This window comes from Pteropus vampyrus, unplaced genomic scaffold (genome assembly GCF_000151845.1).
Source record: "Pteropus vampyrus isolate Shadow unplaced genomic scaffold, Pvam_2.0 Scaffold149, whole genome shotgun sequence".
In the NCBI taxonomy this organism is placed as follows: Eukaryota; Metazoa; Chordata; class Mammalia; order Chiroptera; family Pteropodidae; genus Pteropus; species Pteropus vampyrus.
In genome coordinates this window covers 713,241-730,590 of record NW_011888930.1, presented here as the reverse complement: position 1 = coordinate 730,590, position 17,350 = coordinate 713,241, and the positions used below count along the sequence as shown (strand labels likewise).

Genomic DNA, 17,350 nt, shown 5'->3' with positions numbered 1-17,350 from the left:
TGGCAACCTGTCGAATAGCATTAAGTGATATAATTTTGTATTAATTATTTGATGGATACCCTAAACGTGAAAACTTTATAGTTAATTTTATTATTAGCCCACGTTTAATAATACTTCAAGAAGTATGTCTCTTAAGTGGTAACAGTTACACATTTAGTGGCCTGTCTTACACACCATAAAAAAACTTATCAAAAATTTCACAGTCGAGGCAATGTTTAAAACACCACACATAGGCACTTTGCATTCTATTTGTAAATAGATACTGATATACTCTCTGAGAGCCAGGTCATATAGTAATGATTTTGGCATTTTCATAGAATTCATAATTAATATACGTTTTTAGCTAGAAAACAAATAAAGAACTACAATTGTGATGTTAAGGATTTTTCATCTTCAGGAGGAGCTTCTTAGACATCAAGAATAGTGTGTTGCATTGGGGTACACAGACACTAGCCCTGTGAGCAACCATTCTTTTTGTGTGTCTGGCCACAGCACTCTGGTTTCGTTTGGGAAACTATTTCTCCTCCATTTTGGTGGCTCACGTGGGGTTAATTCTACTCTTGTGGCTCTAGGATGACTGTAATCAGACAGGGAGAGTCATGGTGATTAATTGGTTCAGGGATTGGTATGTGACATGCCCCAGTTGAAACCCAGAAAAACCCTCTTCTCACTGGAATTGTTATGCCACCATCTGAGGAGAATATTTCTGAGAATGAAGCCTACAAAAGAAAGAAGAGGGAGATGGCAGAGACAGTCTGAGGACAAAGTTTAAACAACTAGATGAAGGTGTTCCTGAAGTCCAGAACACCCTTGGACTCACAGATAAATTCCTCTACTTCACACAAACACACACACATGCACGCACGCACACCTTAATTTGTTTTTTCACGAGTCAACTTCATTGGGTTTCTATCACTGGAAAACAAAAGAGGCCCGACTAATAAATAACACATACATCATGAAAATGCCTCACACATGAGTCAACACCTGTTAAATCAAAATTGCCAAATCCTTCCACCTACAAAACTTGTTTGCTTTGAGGATAGTTACCTGCAGCCTGTGAAGACGGAAGGCTTCAAAGCCCACGGGGTCTTGGCAGGAACACTTCCTGGAGTCCTATTTTCCATGACTCGAATGACCGCTACTACAATCCCAGAATACGAAGGTATTCGCAGAACTTCACAACCTCCCCACAAAGGCAATCCGAATGCTAGGAATTAACAGCAGGCCCGTGAAGCCCATCTAGGGGATGAGAGTAGAGTCTACAGCAGAGGTTCCCTGAATGCGTTACCCAGAGCACTAACCAGTGTGTGTCCATTGGAAAGAAAAACAAAAAGCATACACACATACACATACACACTTTGGGAAGTTCCACACTATAATATATACTCTGTGATTTCTGGGCATAAAGGTCTGAATAGTTTGAGAGGATTTACTCATCATGTAACAGTGGCAGTGGAAAGGCAGAGTCTCGCAGGGTACAAAGGGTACAGGATTTGGAATTGTCGAGACCTGGATTCAAATTGAGCTCCATGTGAGTTCTTCATGATCAACCATAACATCTCTGTAATTCACAATTTAAAATTGTGTGAAATGAAAAAAGCACAATCTAGCTCACTAAGCTGTTTGAAATTTTAGTCCAGGGAGAACGTATTCTAACATGTATAACTCAGACCCTAAGTCAGACAGATGTGTGTGTGTGAGCCCCACTTCAAACACTGTACATATAAGCTATGTGACCATGGAGAATTATTTAACCTATGTCTCGACATCACCTTTTGAAAATGAGGTAGTATATTAATTACCTTATAGAAGGTTTTAAATAATGATTAAATGAAATAATACACACATAGTATTTATTTCAGTCCCTGATACTTGAACTGCAATACCAGCTGCTCCTGTAAGTTGAACAATATCAAATTGCCTTTTGTAGGTTAAAAACTATTAAATGGCAGGAATTCATATGGTTCATTATCATAATATGTGAAGTGTCTATTATAGTTTCTGGCAACCATGCATCATTTGTTTATCTGGTCAACCAATCAATATTTATTTAGTACTTTTTTTGTATAGGCAACATGCCAAACCAAAGATAGAAAAGTAACTAAGACACGGTCCTTGCCCTCGGGAAACAAGTAGATTGAAAAGGCAGGTAATTATAGCCAACTTTTTACTTATTCTTTTCCTAAATGCATAATAATAATAAAAAACAAAGCAATGAAGAGCAATGAGAGAATTCGGTATGGGAGTAAAGAGAAAAATTTCAGGGATGCTTAATAGATGGTGGCTATTATTATCCATATACAAGGCTAGCACAGTTCATCTTAATATATACTTTTTGAGTCAGTTAATTAATTAATAAGCTTCCATAAATTACTCCAAATTTATTGCCACAAGGCTTAACGTGTATCCAACCATAATCCAACCATAATACAAACCCAAACATGATGAAGTTAAAGTACTCTACTGAACATGGAATTATAATTTTGTTATTATTTTCCTTATATGACAGTGTAACAATCATTTCTTCTAAGAGAATGCCTGATTTACAACTGCGTTGGATTTGGATTATGATGGAACAGCTATTCTTGGTTCCTCCAATATTATATTACCATTACGAACATAAGATATTGTGCAGCAAAAAATTTATTCCCAGTAACTGACTCTATATTCCAAGGTTCCGTTTGTATTTTTGCATTCTGAGTGCTGGCACTGGCAAGTTGATTCACTGCACTATTTTTTCCACTTTGACAAACTGCATGGACATATCCTGGGAAAATCTAACTTCCCTTCCAGCTAAAAGCTCCCACCAGCATACCACAGGTATTTGGGGTTAGAAAATGAGTGGGTATGGGACCAGCAATTATAGAAGGAAAAGGAATATAATCAGATCCTAGTGTGCAGATTGTTTTTTTAGCTTGCAAATTCCCTCCTTCCGGTGTTTCAACTTTCAAAGGCTTAGGGTAGTTTAAAGGCAATCCTCTTATAAGTGTACAAATTGTAATGATTATAGGAACAAGTTGTAATTGTTTCTAGCAAGTTTTTAAGAGTCTTTGATGTTATGATTAGTGTTTTATATGTTAATGCATTGATAGGGGTGCTTATTTGCTTGTTCCCTTGTATGCTTTTATGGTTTCTAGGTTCAATGTGCAAATAAATCTTTGATCTCAGTAGGTCTATTTGGTTAAAAAAGAAAGCTAAAAGAAATTAAACATGAGAAGCACAAGGTTTTGTAATATTTACGAAGAAGAGAGATTAGGGATTTTACTGTAAAAGTACAGAGCTCGGATCCATAACTTGAATATAGAGCAAAGTGCCCCAAACCATAGCACACATGAGGACGGGCCTGTGTTTTGGACAGCCAGTCCGATGATGTGCCATCATGTACCTGGCAGCACCTCTGTAGCCAGGGCATAGCTATATGACGCAGTCCAGGTTGATGTCACACTGAGCAAACCAAAGGAAAAGCTCTGCAAGCCATCACTTCCTCTTTCCTGTTTGCCTCCTGCCCTTCAGAAATCACCATGGGGAAGGATTCTCAGTCTTTGCAATGGTTTCATTTTCAACTACTCTCACATCATGACTGATTTCCAGAAACTGGCTGGAATGTAGTACCTCCCGGAGCATGCACCTTAACACGAATTGCTAAATTTCACAAGGAATTTACTTTAATAGATAATGGCTAAGAGAGGAATCTGGGATTTCATCAATCTGGCTATTGATAAAACTAACAGCAAGGAAGGTATTTCTCAAGCCACTCAAATATGTTCAGAGTTTAGGAAAATGTGTACGATGCTAAGTAATTAATGGTAAAAAAAACTTTTGTTTTATGGAGTAAAGAAAAGAAAACAGTAAGCTTTGCTGCAAATACAGGTTGGAGAGATTCATAAGAGAAAAAAGAAGAGAGAAGATCAAATTTTACTTTGTAGTCCCATTCCAGCTCATTTGGTGCTATTTTGCAATGCTCGGGTTTCAATACTTTCAAAGAGAGAGGGAAATGATCTTGCATTTACCTTTGCTGTACACAATGCAATTGTTTTTGTTGTCTTCCACTCCTTGCCAAGTCACATCCAGGAGCCACTTGGGACCAGCAGTCAGCACCATTGGGACCTGAGCCTTTGTCTTCTGTAGAAAGAATGATAACAAACAGATGCCATTTGCTTTCGTTGATTAAAAACTTGAATAATAACTGTACTAATCATTTTATTTTTACAAACAACTAAATCTCCCAAAGCATAATCCAAGTCCTTATTCCCCTGTCTCATGATATCTTTTTAAGACGACAGAAGCTGTAAAGCTTTACTGCTTTCACTAATCTGAATGGAAGAATTATTATCGAGGATTTTTTTTTTTTTTTTTAGCTAAATGATATTGGATCAGATCTCCAAGATTAGACAGATCTCTTGTGGCTCTGAATTATAAAGAGAATGCAGATGACTTTCACTGCAAAGAGCAGAGTGTTTAGAAGTGAACTTTAGACACATTGTACTTTACTATCAACAGGATCTCACTATTTCCTGAAACAGACAGGAAAGAATTTAAAGAATCAGGATCCATTTCAAAGCTCTATCCTGAGCAACATTTATATTAGAGTAGGAATTTATTCTGAGTGAATAATGAAATCTACCCAACCCCCTTTGCTAAGTGTGGATATGTATTCTGACTGTAACTGAAATAATAACAATGCTAATGATTCACCATACATTGTCTCCAGAAAGACTATAAAAGAGGAATTGTGAATAAATTTAAATGCAGAGCAATTAAAGCATGATATCCCTCGCTCTGAGAAGCACACAGAAGTAGGGAGAAGGTGACGTAGTTCTGACAAAATACTTTCTGTGTACATTTTAAATATAAAGCTTAAAAGGTTCATCATTTTAGGATGTGTAGCATCAAAATTATTTCTTTAACTAAGGTGATAAATTTACATGGCAGGAAATAAACTGAAGAGGAATTAGGTAAGCCATAGCAAGACTCCTCTTTCTGGAAGAGTCACTGTGAACTGGCATTCAGAATTTTATCATTCACCAGCCCATGTTCTGTATATCAAATATCATGAAACCACAACAGAGTACAATACAAGGGTCTCAAGGTAATTTTTGAACTGCATTTTCACCTAGATATGATCCTGCCAGAGATCTCAGCTCATTGTGGGACTTTCTCACATGTTATGCGCTATCACAAATTTCCCAAATTGGCATTAACAAGTATTCACTTGAGGAGTTCCATATAATCTGGCTATTGCAAATCTCTCAGGAATCTGGAAAACCCATGTCACCTGCTAAATGACAACAATGATAGCACATGAGACATGGATCTATTGTTAACTGAAAAGTCATATTAAAAACTATGCATAAAATGAATGTTAACCCATTTCTTGAAGTACCAATTATTGTAAGAGGTAAAACTACCATAAAACATACAACTTAAAGGAAAAATCTACCATGATGAACAAATTTAAAAAGAAATTTGAAAAAAATACCATAAATACTAAAACAGAAAAGATGGCAAACCAGATCAACTGTAAGAAATACTAGCATACTGATTTTTTGTATACTTTGATTCATTTTAAGTTCTTAATTTTTCAACTATATATCTTAATATTTGGCAAGTAACCATGAAAAAGTGTTATCTAAAAGCCCTGTAGGAAAGAATTTTATATTATATTTTTTTAATAATCTAGGCAGAAATGTCATCAAGTTATCCCTATGGTTATCAGTTTGAATGACCATTTTTCTTTTTTCCATTTTCAAAATAAAATTTGAGGACAAGCAAGCTTCTTCAAACTGAAATGACAGTGACCCATATCCAATTAAATATGAGGTCTCAATTATGCATATTTCAGCTTCTTTTGCTACTAGAGGAACAGTTAAGTCCACAGATCAGGGTCAGCCGGTCTCCAAGCAGTAAGCAAAACAAGTCACAGGAGACAGTCCACCATCTAGATAAACCTGTGTATGAGGAATTTAGTGGTCGTATTTATAACGTCTACTCTCTTCCGATTTTAAAGAACAGATTTCAACAATAGGCACCTGGCCCCATTTCTCCTGTATTCTCTTATTTCATATGAAAGACATGTGTTTTAAAATATTTAATCTTTATGTTTCATAGTTCTTAAAGTCACATGGATTTCTACATAAGAAAACACCTTTTATAATTTTGCACAGATAATACGAAAAATAGATACTGATCACTTAACTTCTTTAGAGAATCTCTTAGTGTAAAGTAAATCAATTAATCTTCCATTCATTTCACAAATCAACCAACCAACCCAGTCCTGTGCTTGGTGCTAGAAACATGATGAGGCCTTTTTTGGTGAAGAATACAGACACACTAAAAAAATATATATATAATGCAAAAAGTAGCATGGTAAATAATGCAACATGATGAGTAAATTGTTTGCAGGTCAGTGAAGGGCAAGAGAGAAACTCCTGTCCTGTGGATTCTAGGAGGATATCATGTGAGGTGACATTCGGGCAGGATCTTGAAGGATAAACAGAAAGAATTTGCAGTTATGGTAATAGTATGGGCATAGTCCGAATAGTGAATATGAGAGTCGTGTGTACAGAAAATAGTGAGTAGAGGCTCTGGGACTCTGATCTAAGTTCTTATAAAATCTTTAGAGTTGTTGTTGTTATGTAGAAAGCATTAGATAAGCGTTAGCTGTCATCGTCATCAATATTATTATTATCATTGTTGATAAGAGGAAGAAAACAGCATGTGTGTCTGGAAGGGCAGGTTAGAAACAGATCTTGAAGGATCCTTTTTATATTAAGCGAAACCTTTTGTGCTGACATCTCTAAGAAAAAAAGCCAGTAAAGATGGTTTAAGCAGGAGGAATAAGGGTCTTATTATTTTTGCTACTTGTGCAGGTATTTTGTTAGATACTTCTCTTACTTATTTAGTCCTCATGCATTTTTAGATAAAAAATTGCAAGTCAAAGATTAAGTAACTTCTTTTAGGTCAAATAGCTTGTAGAAGGCAGAGCCCATATTCATATTTAGCTCCGTTTCCAAACTACTACTCCTGGGTGAACAACCCTCTGGGTTTTCCTGGGACTGAAGGATTTCCCAGGATGTTGGACTTTCAGTGCTAAAACTGGAAAGTCCTGGGCAAACCGAGATGAGCTGTGCACTTCCAACCCTACTGTTACTGTTACTGAAATCATATTAGTGATTTACATCGATTGAGCACTTGCTAAATGTTAAGTGTTAAGTACTCCCCCAGAATTTTCTTTCCTGATTTTTCAACTCTAAGAGTTAGGTATTAACACTTTCTCCACTTTGCACATGAGCCAATGAATATTTAAAGGAGCTAATTTTGTGGTACAAATAAATATCGTTACTATCTCTCCAAATGATAAGTTACGCCTTTTAAAACTTTGGAAACATTTATTATATCTGGGCACAGGTAGAAGAAGCTGACTTATTAAAAACTGAACTGAAGAGGAAACAATTTCTTTTACTCCAAATCAATAAAGCTAAAGCAAAAATATAGCAAAGATTTGCTGAAAGCTATATACAAGCTGTAAAGTAAATAAGTAGATAAAAAATCTCAAGGGACCAGTTATTACAGTTTTGAGGAGGTAAGTCAATTTCCTTCTGAAGAAGTCAACTTTCGTAGAGATTGACTGCCTTCAAAGAAGATTACCAAATGTGAGAAAGAAGGAGTTAGTCAGGATTATATGAAATCTACACTCCAGCAAAATCCATGAATAGAAAATAACAATAATATCCACATTGATCATTAGGTTCATTTTCTCATGCCTCTGTCTATCATAAGGCTTCATATAAGTCTAGAATGTTAAGAGTGGAAGCAATTTTATTTTACATTAATGAGTTTATGTCCCTAATTTCACAAATGAGGAAAGTAAGGCCAAGACGTTTGCCTAGCATCCTACAGAGGATAGAGTTGGTGCAACATGTTGGGAAAAGAGTGGATAAAAAGGTGTGGTAGGCAGAAAATTAGTCCCCCAAGATGTCCATGCTCTAGTCTCCTGGAACCTGTGAATATGTAAATATTTTAAAGATATGATTAAGGTTTAGGGCCATGAAATGGTGAGATGATCCTAGATTATCTGGATGGACCCAATCGAAACACATGCCTCTTGAAAACAGAAGAGAAAGGTAAAATAGTATAGAGATTCCACATGAAAAGGATTCCACTTGTCTTTGCTGCATTGAAGATGGCATGCTAAGGCTGCAAACTAAGGAATGAGGTGGTCTAGAAACTGGAAATGGCCCTCAGTAACAAGGAGCATGGAAATAGGGATTCCGGTTCTGCAAACTCAAGGATCTGGATTCTGCCAAAAACCTGAATGCTCGAGCAGAGAATAGATTCTCCCCAGAACGTCCAGAAAGGAATGCACCCTGACAATGTGATTTTGGTCTGGTGAGAACCACATTGGACTTCTGATCTACAGAACATTAATAAATTTTGTGTTGTTTTAAGCCACTGAGCATGTGGTAATTTGTTTTGGCAGTGACAGAAAACTAATACAAAAGACATTTAGATTTACTGACTTACAGTTTTAAAAAAAATGACAACTTCCTTATCAAGTGTGCTCAAAAGTGTGAAACAACTTTTCTTTAATTGGAATAACACCAAATCTACATTGCCATTCCAAAATCATTAGATATGTTTAATGTTCTTGCCTTAAAGTATGAGAAATACACAATGGTGACTGTGATAATTCTTGCTTCTGTACTGAGTATTTCAAACAATTCATGATTCACTATTGACCTTATAGTTGAGGTGTAGCAGATAGGACATTACTGTTCTTGAAGTCAGATGATCTAGCTTTGAATCCTGAATACATGCTACTGGTAGGCTTGGTGATGGGAAAATCACTTAAACTTGTGAGTTCTGAACTTCAGAATGCACTCTTGCAAAATAGGGATAATAATTTCTATCTCAAAGGTTGTCTTATAAAACAACCAGCACAGTGTTTAGTATACACGGATGCATGTCAAACTTTTGCTGAATACCTACATGAATATATAAATTAAAAATGTACAAAAAGCATTTACTGAATCTATCTTGACTATTTCTAGGGCACTGGTAATGTTTATAGTGATTAGCATAGATGTCAAGACAAAACTATTATTCAATTTAAAGGTGGTGGTACTCATTAGTGCTATTGATCCTTTATTTCCAACTCTCCACTTTCTACGTCTCTCTTAAAGTTAGGTATAATCATATGACTTAATTTGGCTAATGAAATTGAACAAGAAATGACCCATGTCACTTCCACACAGAAGTGTAAGAGCCAATGGACAACCGCCATGCCTTGCCTTTGCTGAAGTAACCTTGTAAGCCTGTAAGGAGGAAGCCCTAGTAACCACAATGGCCACAGAGCATGAGAAAGAAAGTTTTTAATGCAAAAAGCTATAGTGACATTAGGATTGCTTGCAACCTCAGCAAAACTGAGCTTATTCTCAGTTATACAAAGGTGTTCATCATTTTTTTGTGTATTGAAATAACCCATGAGTTTTTATAGGTTAGAGTTTACGCTTTATCTATATCTAGGCAGTCTTTTTCAGTAATAAATCAATTCAAGGTACATAACAAGAGCCCTGAATTTCAGTTACGCTGGAATGTTTTAAAAAGAAAAAGAAATAGTGTGCATTTTTGAGGCTCCACATTGTAAGTTTAAAAATCTGTGCTCCTGGATACTCTCTGAACCCAGAGTTTCATGCTTAGACAGTCTACAACTAGACAAACTTGACAAGGACAAAATGGGTCAAAAGTGTCATTTCTTAGGAATAATTAGAATCATCTAATGTGGATAAAAGAGGTCAAACTAGCAACCACTTCTCACTAACCTTTGGAGTTACTGGACCGACAAAGGAGGTAGCCTTCAATAAATGTTTATACTCAAGCCAAAAGGTTAATGGAGATAAAAGTAGACAGCCCAAAGGTAAAGAACAGAGGATAATTCTAACCCAAGAAACTGGTACATAATGTTGTCTTAGAGATTCCAAATTTTGTTGGAAATATTTGTTGAAGATTTCCAAAATAAGGCTTAGGAAGAGCTAGAAGTCTTAGGAAAATCTGACCCATGAGAAGAGCCTGACATTATAGCCTTTTAAAAGAACAAGATATGTCATTCGATGGAAAAACTGGCCTCCACTGACTTTAGTTTAAAGAACATAACAAAATCTAATTAGAGAATCTCAAGCCAATGCCATGAGATATAGCTGGATGTTGATGAACTGTTCTTGGTGTGTTGCTTCCATAACTAAGTGATAGTTAAAAAGGGCTGAGGCCTATTTGGCAAAATTCATATCTGTATTTTAACGATTCATAGCTGTTTCTATTCTCTCAGCTATCAAAACAAATTTGATAGTAGGCATAAAATATTCCAAATTACTGCAGACATTAGATTTATATAGTTAGAACCAGAAAAACTGCCAATCTCCCCGCTCCCCCACTGCATTATTCTCTGCATCTATATGGAAAAATGGCAGCGCATGTGATTCGATTATGTACTACCACAGGGAAAATTTCATACAGTAAAAGTTTCAGTTAATGTATCCAAGTAGTTCTCCACACTGAAATTAAAGTCAAGTTCAATCAGAAAGTCACAAAAACATTGTATCGCTCTTCCTTTAACTGTGAAGTCTAGTGACGGTGAGCTTGGATTAAAAAATTTCCTTTATTAACACCCTATCCTAAGGACACATAACAATTTAAAATTGTTGGCTATCTGGACTTGAAAGAAATATCAAGTAATAATTCAAGGCCTTACATAATTGTATTTTCAGTAATTCTCGGCATGATATATAGTCTCAACGTTACTAATTTGACTGGAAACACAAAACTTTTAGTTTGATGATTTCCACCCAATAAAACTGTGCTTTATAAAACTTTTAGTTTGATGATTTCCACCTAATAAAACTGCGCTTTTTAGGGAATACCTTTTTAAAAAGTTATACAGGACACTGTGTAAATGAGCTTGAGGCTTATGAGGCAATTTTTTTTCTTTTTTTCAGAAAATAAAGTATTAATTGAAACTACATAAACAAAAACACTCTACTCCATGTGGTCACATTACTTGTGTGATGATACAAAAACAGGTTCTCAGCAATAATACCCAAATATTCTCCATGACTAATTCATGTCAAACATCATTCAGACGTGACAAGGAGAGAGAAAGAGAGAGAGAGAGAGAGAGAGAGAGAGAGAGAAGAGAATTACAGATTTTAACAAGTCACCTCAAGAATTTCCAAACTCATAGCAAGTATCTTTTCTATAATTCTCTAAAAAAACCCTCAACTTTAAGTTGAATTGATTATCAAGTTTGCATTGCTTGAAAAAAACTGTCGTGCTAGACACATTCCCAAATGCAGGCTCAAATAAATGAAGAATACTCTTAAATTAGAAAATATGTGAAAAGTCTAAATAGAAAAGACATCAGTAATGTGATATAATAAGAACCACTCACTATATGGTTAGGTACGGAATGAATTTATGAATGGAAATACCAGAAAGTTTTCATTAGAATAGTTTCTCTTGAGCATAGTTCTACAAAATATCCTTTAAGGACAGCAGGAGAGTGAAATTCCAGAGAGCTTCTGCTAACAAACTTCTTCAAGTTCACTGTGGTATGTAGGATCTCAAACATGATAAGAGACTTTTCAAAAACAAAATGAGTGTGAAATAAAATGATAGAATTCTTGGCTACTATATTCATACTCCTTATGTCAAAGATAGTTTTATCTCTATGAACCAAAAATTTAAATAATCATTATCTCTGAGGTATATTTGCTTTTAGTTTTCAAAATTGTTGAAACACATTATCTTAACGTGTCACTGCTTAAATATGAGAATTTCAGTAAAAGAAATAATGATCTTTTAGGAAAGGGAACACAAATAGTTCAATTATACAGGTCATTAAAACATCATCTTTACTTCCAAATAAAAAAAAATCATTTTCTGATATTTAGAAAAATAATATAAAACTATTATTCGAGAGTATTCAAACTAAAGACACAGATATTTCATGTTCAAATGGGAAGGATCTCTAAATGAATAATAAACATCTAAGATACCCAGATATTTATTATACTTTCATTTTCAAAAAAAGAATAGACTTATTTCTCTTTCCCTTTTGCCAACTTCACTCCCACAGTCTCATCTGTTCTCCACATACATTCGGTGCCAAAGAGGAACTACTCCCTCCAAGCTGGCAACCATTAACTCCAACCTTTTATTTTACACAGCTCTGAAAGTCACAGAGTGTTTAAGGAGTGTTGTTTTGCTCCTGGCAGAATTTCTGGGCTTACACATAGCACAATGTGCAAAAGAATGTCAGCACTGAAAACTTGGGAAGGGAAACGTAATTGCTATTGAGTAGTCCTTACATATGGCTGTCACATAAACCTGTGGCAAGGTTCAGGAATCCCAAAAGCCAGGTCCCAGCTGTGTGACCTGGGGCCAATCACTTAACCTCTCAAGGTCTCATCTTCCTCTTCTGTAAGATGATCTCATATGTCCTTACTTTCACCAAGCCTAAACTCAAATCCTGACTGAAGAGAAGATATATGTGATAATTTGCCACACTCAGCTTATGCTTACTTAAGAAAATGCTACTATTTTTATTGGTGAAGCAGTAAATAACACCATTCTAAATTATTTTACTTCGGAATTTTAATACCAAAGAAAATGGTGTGGTTAGAGAAAGCAGTGTGAACAAAATACAAAAGTTAGTACGAATTATAGAGTGTATAATAGATAATATATATAGACATTCAAACATCAATGGCCTATTTACACATAAAAAATAGTGGTCAATTCTATTCAGCAGTCTCTTGTTGAGATTTATCCCAAAGGCATTCTGTAGAAGAGAGAAAAACTTCACTTCTGCATAGTCATCCTCAGATACTGAGATAAGTCTGCCCCTCATGAATTAAGCCATTGCAATATGTAATGAATTTTTCAGTCGTGTTTTAGACTGTCTCTTTATTATTACCATTTCAGTCAATCTTAACATCAGTTCCCCTACCCCACCAAAAAGAGCAATCCCAATGTTAATCACATAATAAAATTTACAATTTTTTCCCTTTTAATTATATGTTGTTTTCATGACTTGCACCTTTATTTCCCTCTACAACCATAAATTATTAATAACTCACCTATATTTCGAACTTAAAATATGCCTGATATTATGATATTTGAAATTGATGGAAAGAGTCTATGGAAAAATTGGAAGAATAGGAAGGTATTGCCTTCCAAAGAGAAGACAAATGAAATTGTTAAACTATATTGTAGGTGCTGTGATAATATAGTACCTTTTTGGAAGGCAGATTTTTATAAGAAGAGCTACTGTAAGTTGAGTGTAAAAACTTAAAAGCCTGGTAAACTAGTTGGCAGAAGTGTGAAGGTGCTACAGAGTAATCAAACAAAGCTTATCTAATCCGTGAGACATTTTACTAACAAGAATATCGCAAACATATCGAAAGTAAAGCTCAGAGACCATGAGGGAGGCTTTCAATGTTTTTTCTCTAAATTAACAGATGCAGAAGAGCTATACCAATTTTGCGCTTTAGAGGATAAAAGTCGAGTGCTGAATTCACTGTGGGGTTGGCCCTCCCTTCTGGAGGCAGGCTGCCTTACTTTCCATGGAGGAAAACGAAGAGAAGACGACACCAACCAATGAAAGAGATTCACCTCTGCATCCTCCCAGTGCAGGGAGCCTTGGCTGAGTGTATTTGTGGGTTCAGGACAATTAAAGGAGCATGTTACTAAGTGTGAACCAAATGAGATAAATGTTTTTTAATACTGCCCCTGGACAAATTTCTCAAACCATATTCTTCACAAAAGGAAGAGATATATGAATAAAAGCATCAACCTATATAACAAACTAACATATCTATTAAAATTTAATATTTGAGTGTAAAGACCAGATGATAAATTCTACATTTAACTGAATCTGAATGATATTAAAGTTTAGAACAAGTTGGTTTACATTGTCCAGATGTGGTTTATGTCACATAAATAATGTAACCTTGTGCATAAAATCATTCCAATTAATAACAACTGATTGGAATTATTTTTGGATTTCTCTATACTATTTCTATTTTGAGAGGTTTATTTAGGTTACTCTGCTTTAAAAATATTCACTTTGTACTTTACTAGAATTTAAGTATGTTCATTATTCATTCAATGAACATTCACTAAACATCTTACTACATAGAAAACTCTAAGAATAGATGAAAGATGAGTTACATTTCCTCTGGACGTTCACGATGTATTGATTAGAAAATATCTAAATGACATACGAATAGATTATTTAAATCAATATTAATAATAAAGTTCATTGTTGTTCATTGCAGTATTATTTACAATAGCCAATATATGGAAGCAACCTAAGTGCCCATCAATAGATAACTGAATAAAGAAGATGTGGTCATACATACAATTACTTGACCATAAAATAAATGAAGTCTTACCATTTGCAACAACATGGAAAGATCTGGAAGGTCTTATGCTAGATGAAATAACTCAAACAGAAAAAGACTAATACCATATGATTTCATTTATATGTGGAATCTAAAGAACAAAATAAATGAACAAACAAAATAGAAACAGACTCATAGATACAAAGAACAAACTGATGGTTGGTTGCCGGATGGGAGGAAGGGTGAAAAAGGTGAAGGGATTAAGAAGTACAAATTGGCAGTTATGAAATAGTCAAGGAGATGTAAAGTACACCACAGGGAATATAGTTGGTAATATTGTAATAACTATGTATACTGCCAGGTGGGTATTAGACTAATTGGGGGGATCCCTTCGTAATTATATAAATGTCTAACCACTATGTTGTAGACCTGAAACTCATAAAATATTATTCACTATCAACTGTAATTGAAAATGAAAAAGAAAAAAGAAAATAATTAAGCTCATTGTATTTTAATTATATATCTGATACATTTGAAAATCAATGCAAATATGATGGTCCATGACCAAACGAAAGCGTAGCAATAGATGAGAAGTGGTTAATAGACCCATTTTAAGAGATCTTTATGACAATTTAGGATTATACCTTATTTTTAAAGTTAAAGACACTGAGGCTTTCTCCAATTGGTTAAAAATCTATAAAATATGGCTTATATTTTTAATCATTATATCTAAAACCTAATCATAAAATCTTTTATATACACATTTGGGGAAGCTATGCACTTCTACTAAACATCAGTTTACTTATACCCATTTAAGTATTCTTACTGCTAAATAAACTGTCATTAAAAGATATTAAAAATATTTCAAAAATTGAAATATTTTGGAAAATTGCGGCCAAGATGAATTACCTAAGCACTATTTTAAGTGTATACTCATTATCTCACTTAATATGCTTTATTAATAGTTAAAAGATGATTTAAAAACTTGTAGTCTGGTGTCAAGCTGATTGATTTGAATCACATCTCCACGACTTAGTAGCTGTATGACCTTGGGCAAGTTACTTAATTACTGTGTCTCTGTTTCTTAGTTTCTAAAATAAACATAATGAAAGCATTTATGTTACAGGATTATTTTGAGGATTCAATGAATTAATGTATACAATGAACTTAAAACTGTAACAGTTATGTTATTCTTTGCAAGTGTTTGGCTTATGTTTCTAATACTCCTAAAGAAATATGTTTCTATAGATGCATAACGCTCAGTAAAAAAAGAATTTGGGCGGGGTAGAAAAGTGCCACATTTCCCTAATATATGATTTATAACATTTTATTAAACACTGACTATGTGCTAAAATTCTAGATGCTACATTATTTTAAAAATTTTCACAATTCTTTGAGAAAGTTATTGTTATGCCCATTTTGTATAGGTAAAAACTGAAACTAAAACGTTAAACAACTTGTTGAAATTCACATTGCTAGGAAGTGCCTTAACCATGAATTGCCTTCTATTTTTCTCTTAGCAAATCTATGAGAAACTAAAGTCTTTCCATGGTGTTAAAACAATAAGAATCTTCTTAGGAATTGAGTTAAATATCAATCTTCATGTCCATGAAAACTAGCTTAAATGATCTTCCATGAGTCAGTGGTTAGCAGTTTCTGTTTTACATTATGCATGATTCCTAGCTGCATTTTGTATAAGCTAATTGCATAGTGCCACATTAATAATCTTCAGGGTTTTGTGAGCTGTGAAATTTATAGCTTTGTAGTGAATTATTTCTCATATTTGCACAATTTGGGGTCTTGAAAGTCTAGTTGAGATACCAAATATCAATGTCAGACATCAAGTAAGCATAAGGGGAATAAAACTGAGCATAGTCCAGATAGTAACATAAAAATATGGAAAACTAGGCAATACTTTTTAACATTTTTATGACTGCAGGTGTTTTTATACCTGCAGATATAATTATAGCTTATAACAGATTAAAAACAGCCTATATAAATGTTTTCGATCATAAGAAGCATTCATAATGAGATCCACGATGTCTCGAGGGTAAAATTCACTCAATTCAGTACTGATTACCCAAGAACAAATGAAGAACAAATTTTCCTGATCCTCAGCTGGTTAACAGACATAGTAGAGCCTCAACACAGTACGTACTTCTCAGTGAGGCATCAGTTTACATTTGGGGTTGCCGGCCTTCAATGTCTGACTGCTCATCTCCACTCATAAGAACCTCTGGATGTACTCACTTAAGGAACTCAGACTTGGCTCACCGATGGAGGATTCTACACTTAAGTAATTTATCTGTCTGGGGTAATTAGCATGTTCCTCAGCTTAAATTGGGTTGCTCACAGGTAGACTAATCCAAAACACAGTCAGAGCAGTTTCACCTGCCAGCAGAAGTTCAAGGTCAAAGTGGGAAATCAAAAAGAAGCTTCAATAAAAAGCATTGAGTGAAAAAGTGTAGAGGTGGAAAAAGGGTAGTTCTTTTGACTCAATGTCTCTGAAACAGAAGAGTTCAGTTGTAATGTAAACATTATTTATGGCATCTTCACAATATATTTTAACAATGTGATGAGCATGATGAGGAAAAGCAGCAGAAACTTCATGAACTTAACAGAGAGGAAATTAATGAACACAGCAGCTAAAAGCACGGACTCTAGAGTCAGACTGTTTAAGTTTAAATCCAACCTTTGCTACTCATCCATGGTGCAATCCTGGCCAATCAACTCTTAGCTCCACTTCTCTGTGCATCAATCAGTTTCCTCATCCAAAAAAATGGGAATGATAATATCTCATAGGGCTATTGTGAAGATTAAATAAATTAATACTTATGAATCACTTAGGCTGATGACTGACATATAGTAAGTGTTCTTTTATAATTATTATGTATGTTGATTAAGATAAATGGAGAGAATTTTAAGAAATAGTTAAAATGTCTATGAAA

General features: G+C 34.7%; 1 protein-coding gene across 3 annotated transcripts in view; it reads right to left on the bottom strand.

Annotated features, from left to right (window-relative positions):
* The window catches only part of ZFPM2 (zinc finger protein, FOG family member 2), a 457,642-nt gene that overhangs the window by 148,739 nt on the left and 291,553 nt on the right, over positions 1–17,350 (bottom strand). For all 3 annotated transcript variants that reach the window (XM_023536141.1, XM_023536142.1, XM_023536143.1), the window contains one exon: positions 4,014–4,125. In XM_023536141.1, the coding sequence (XP_023391909.1) occupies positions 4,014–4,125 (112 nt within the window). The remainder of the gene's footprint in view (positions 1–4,013; positions 4,126–17,350) is intronic.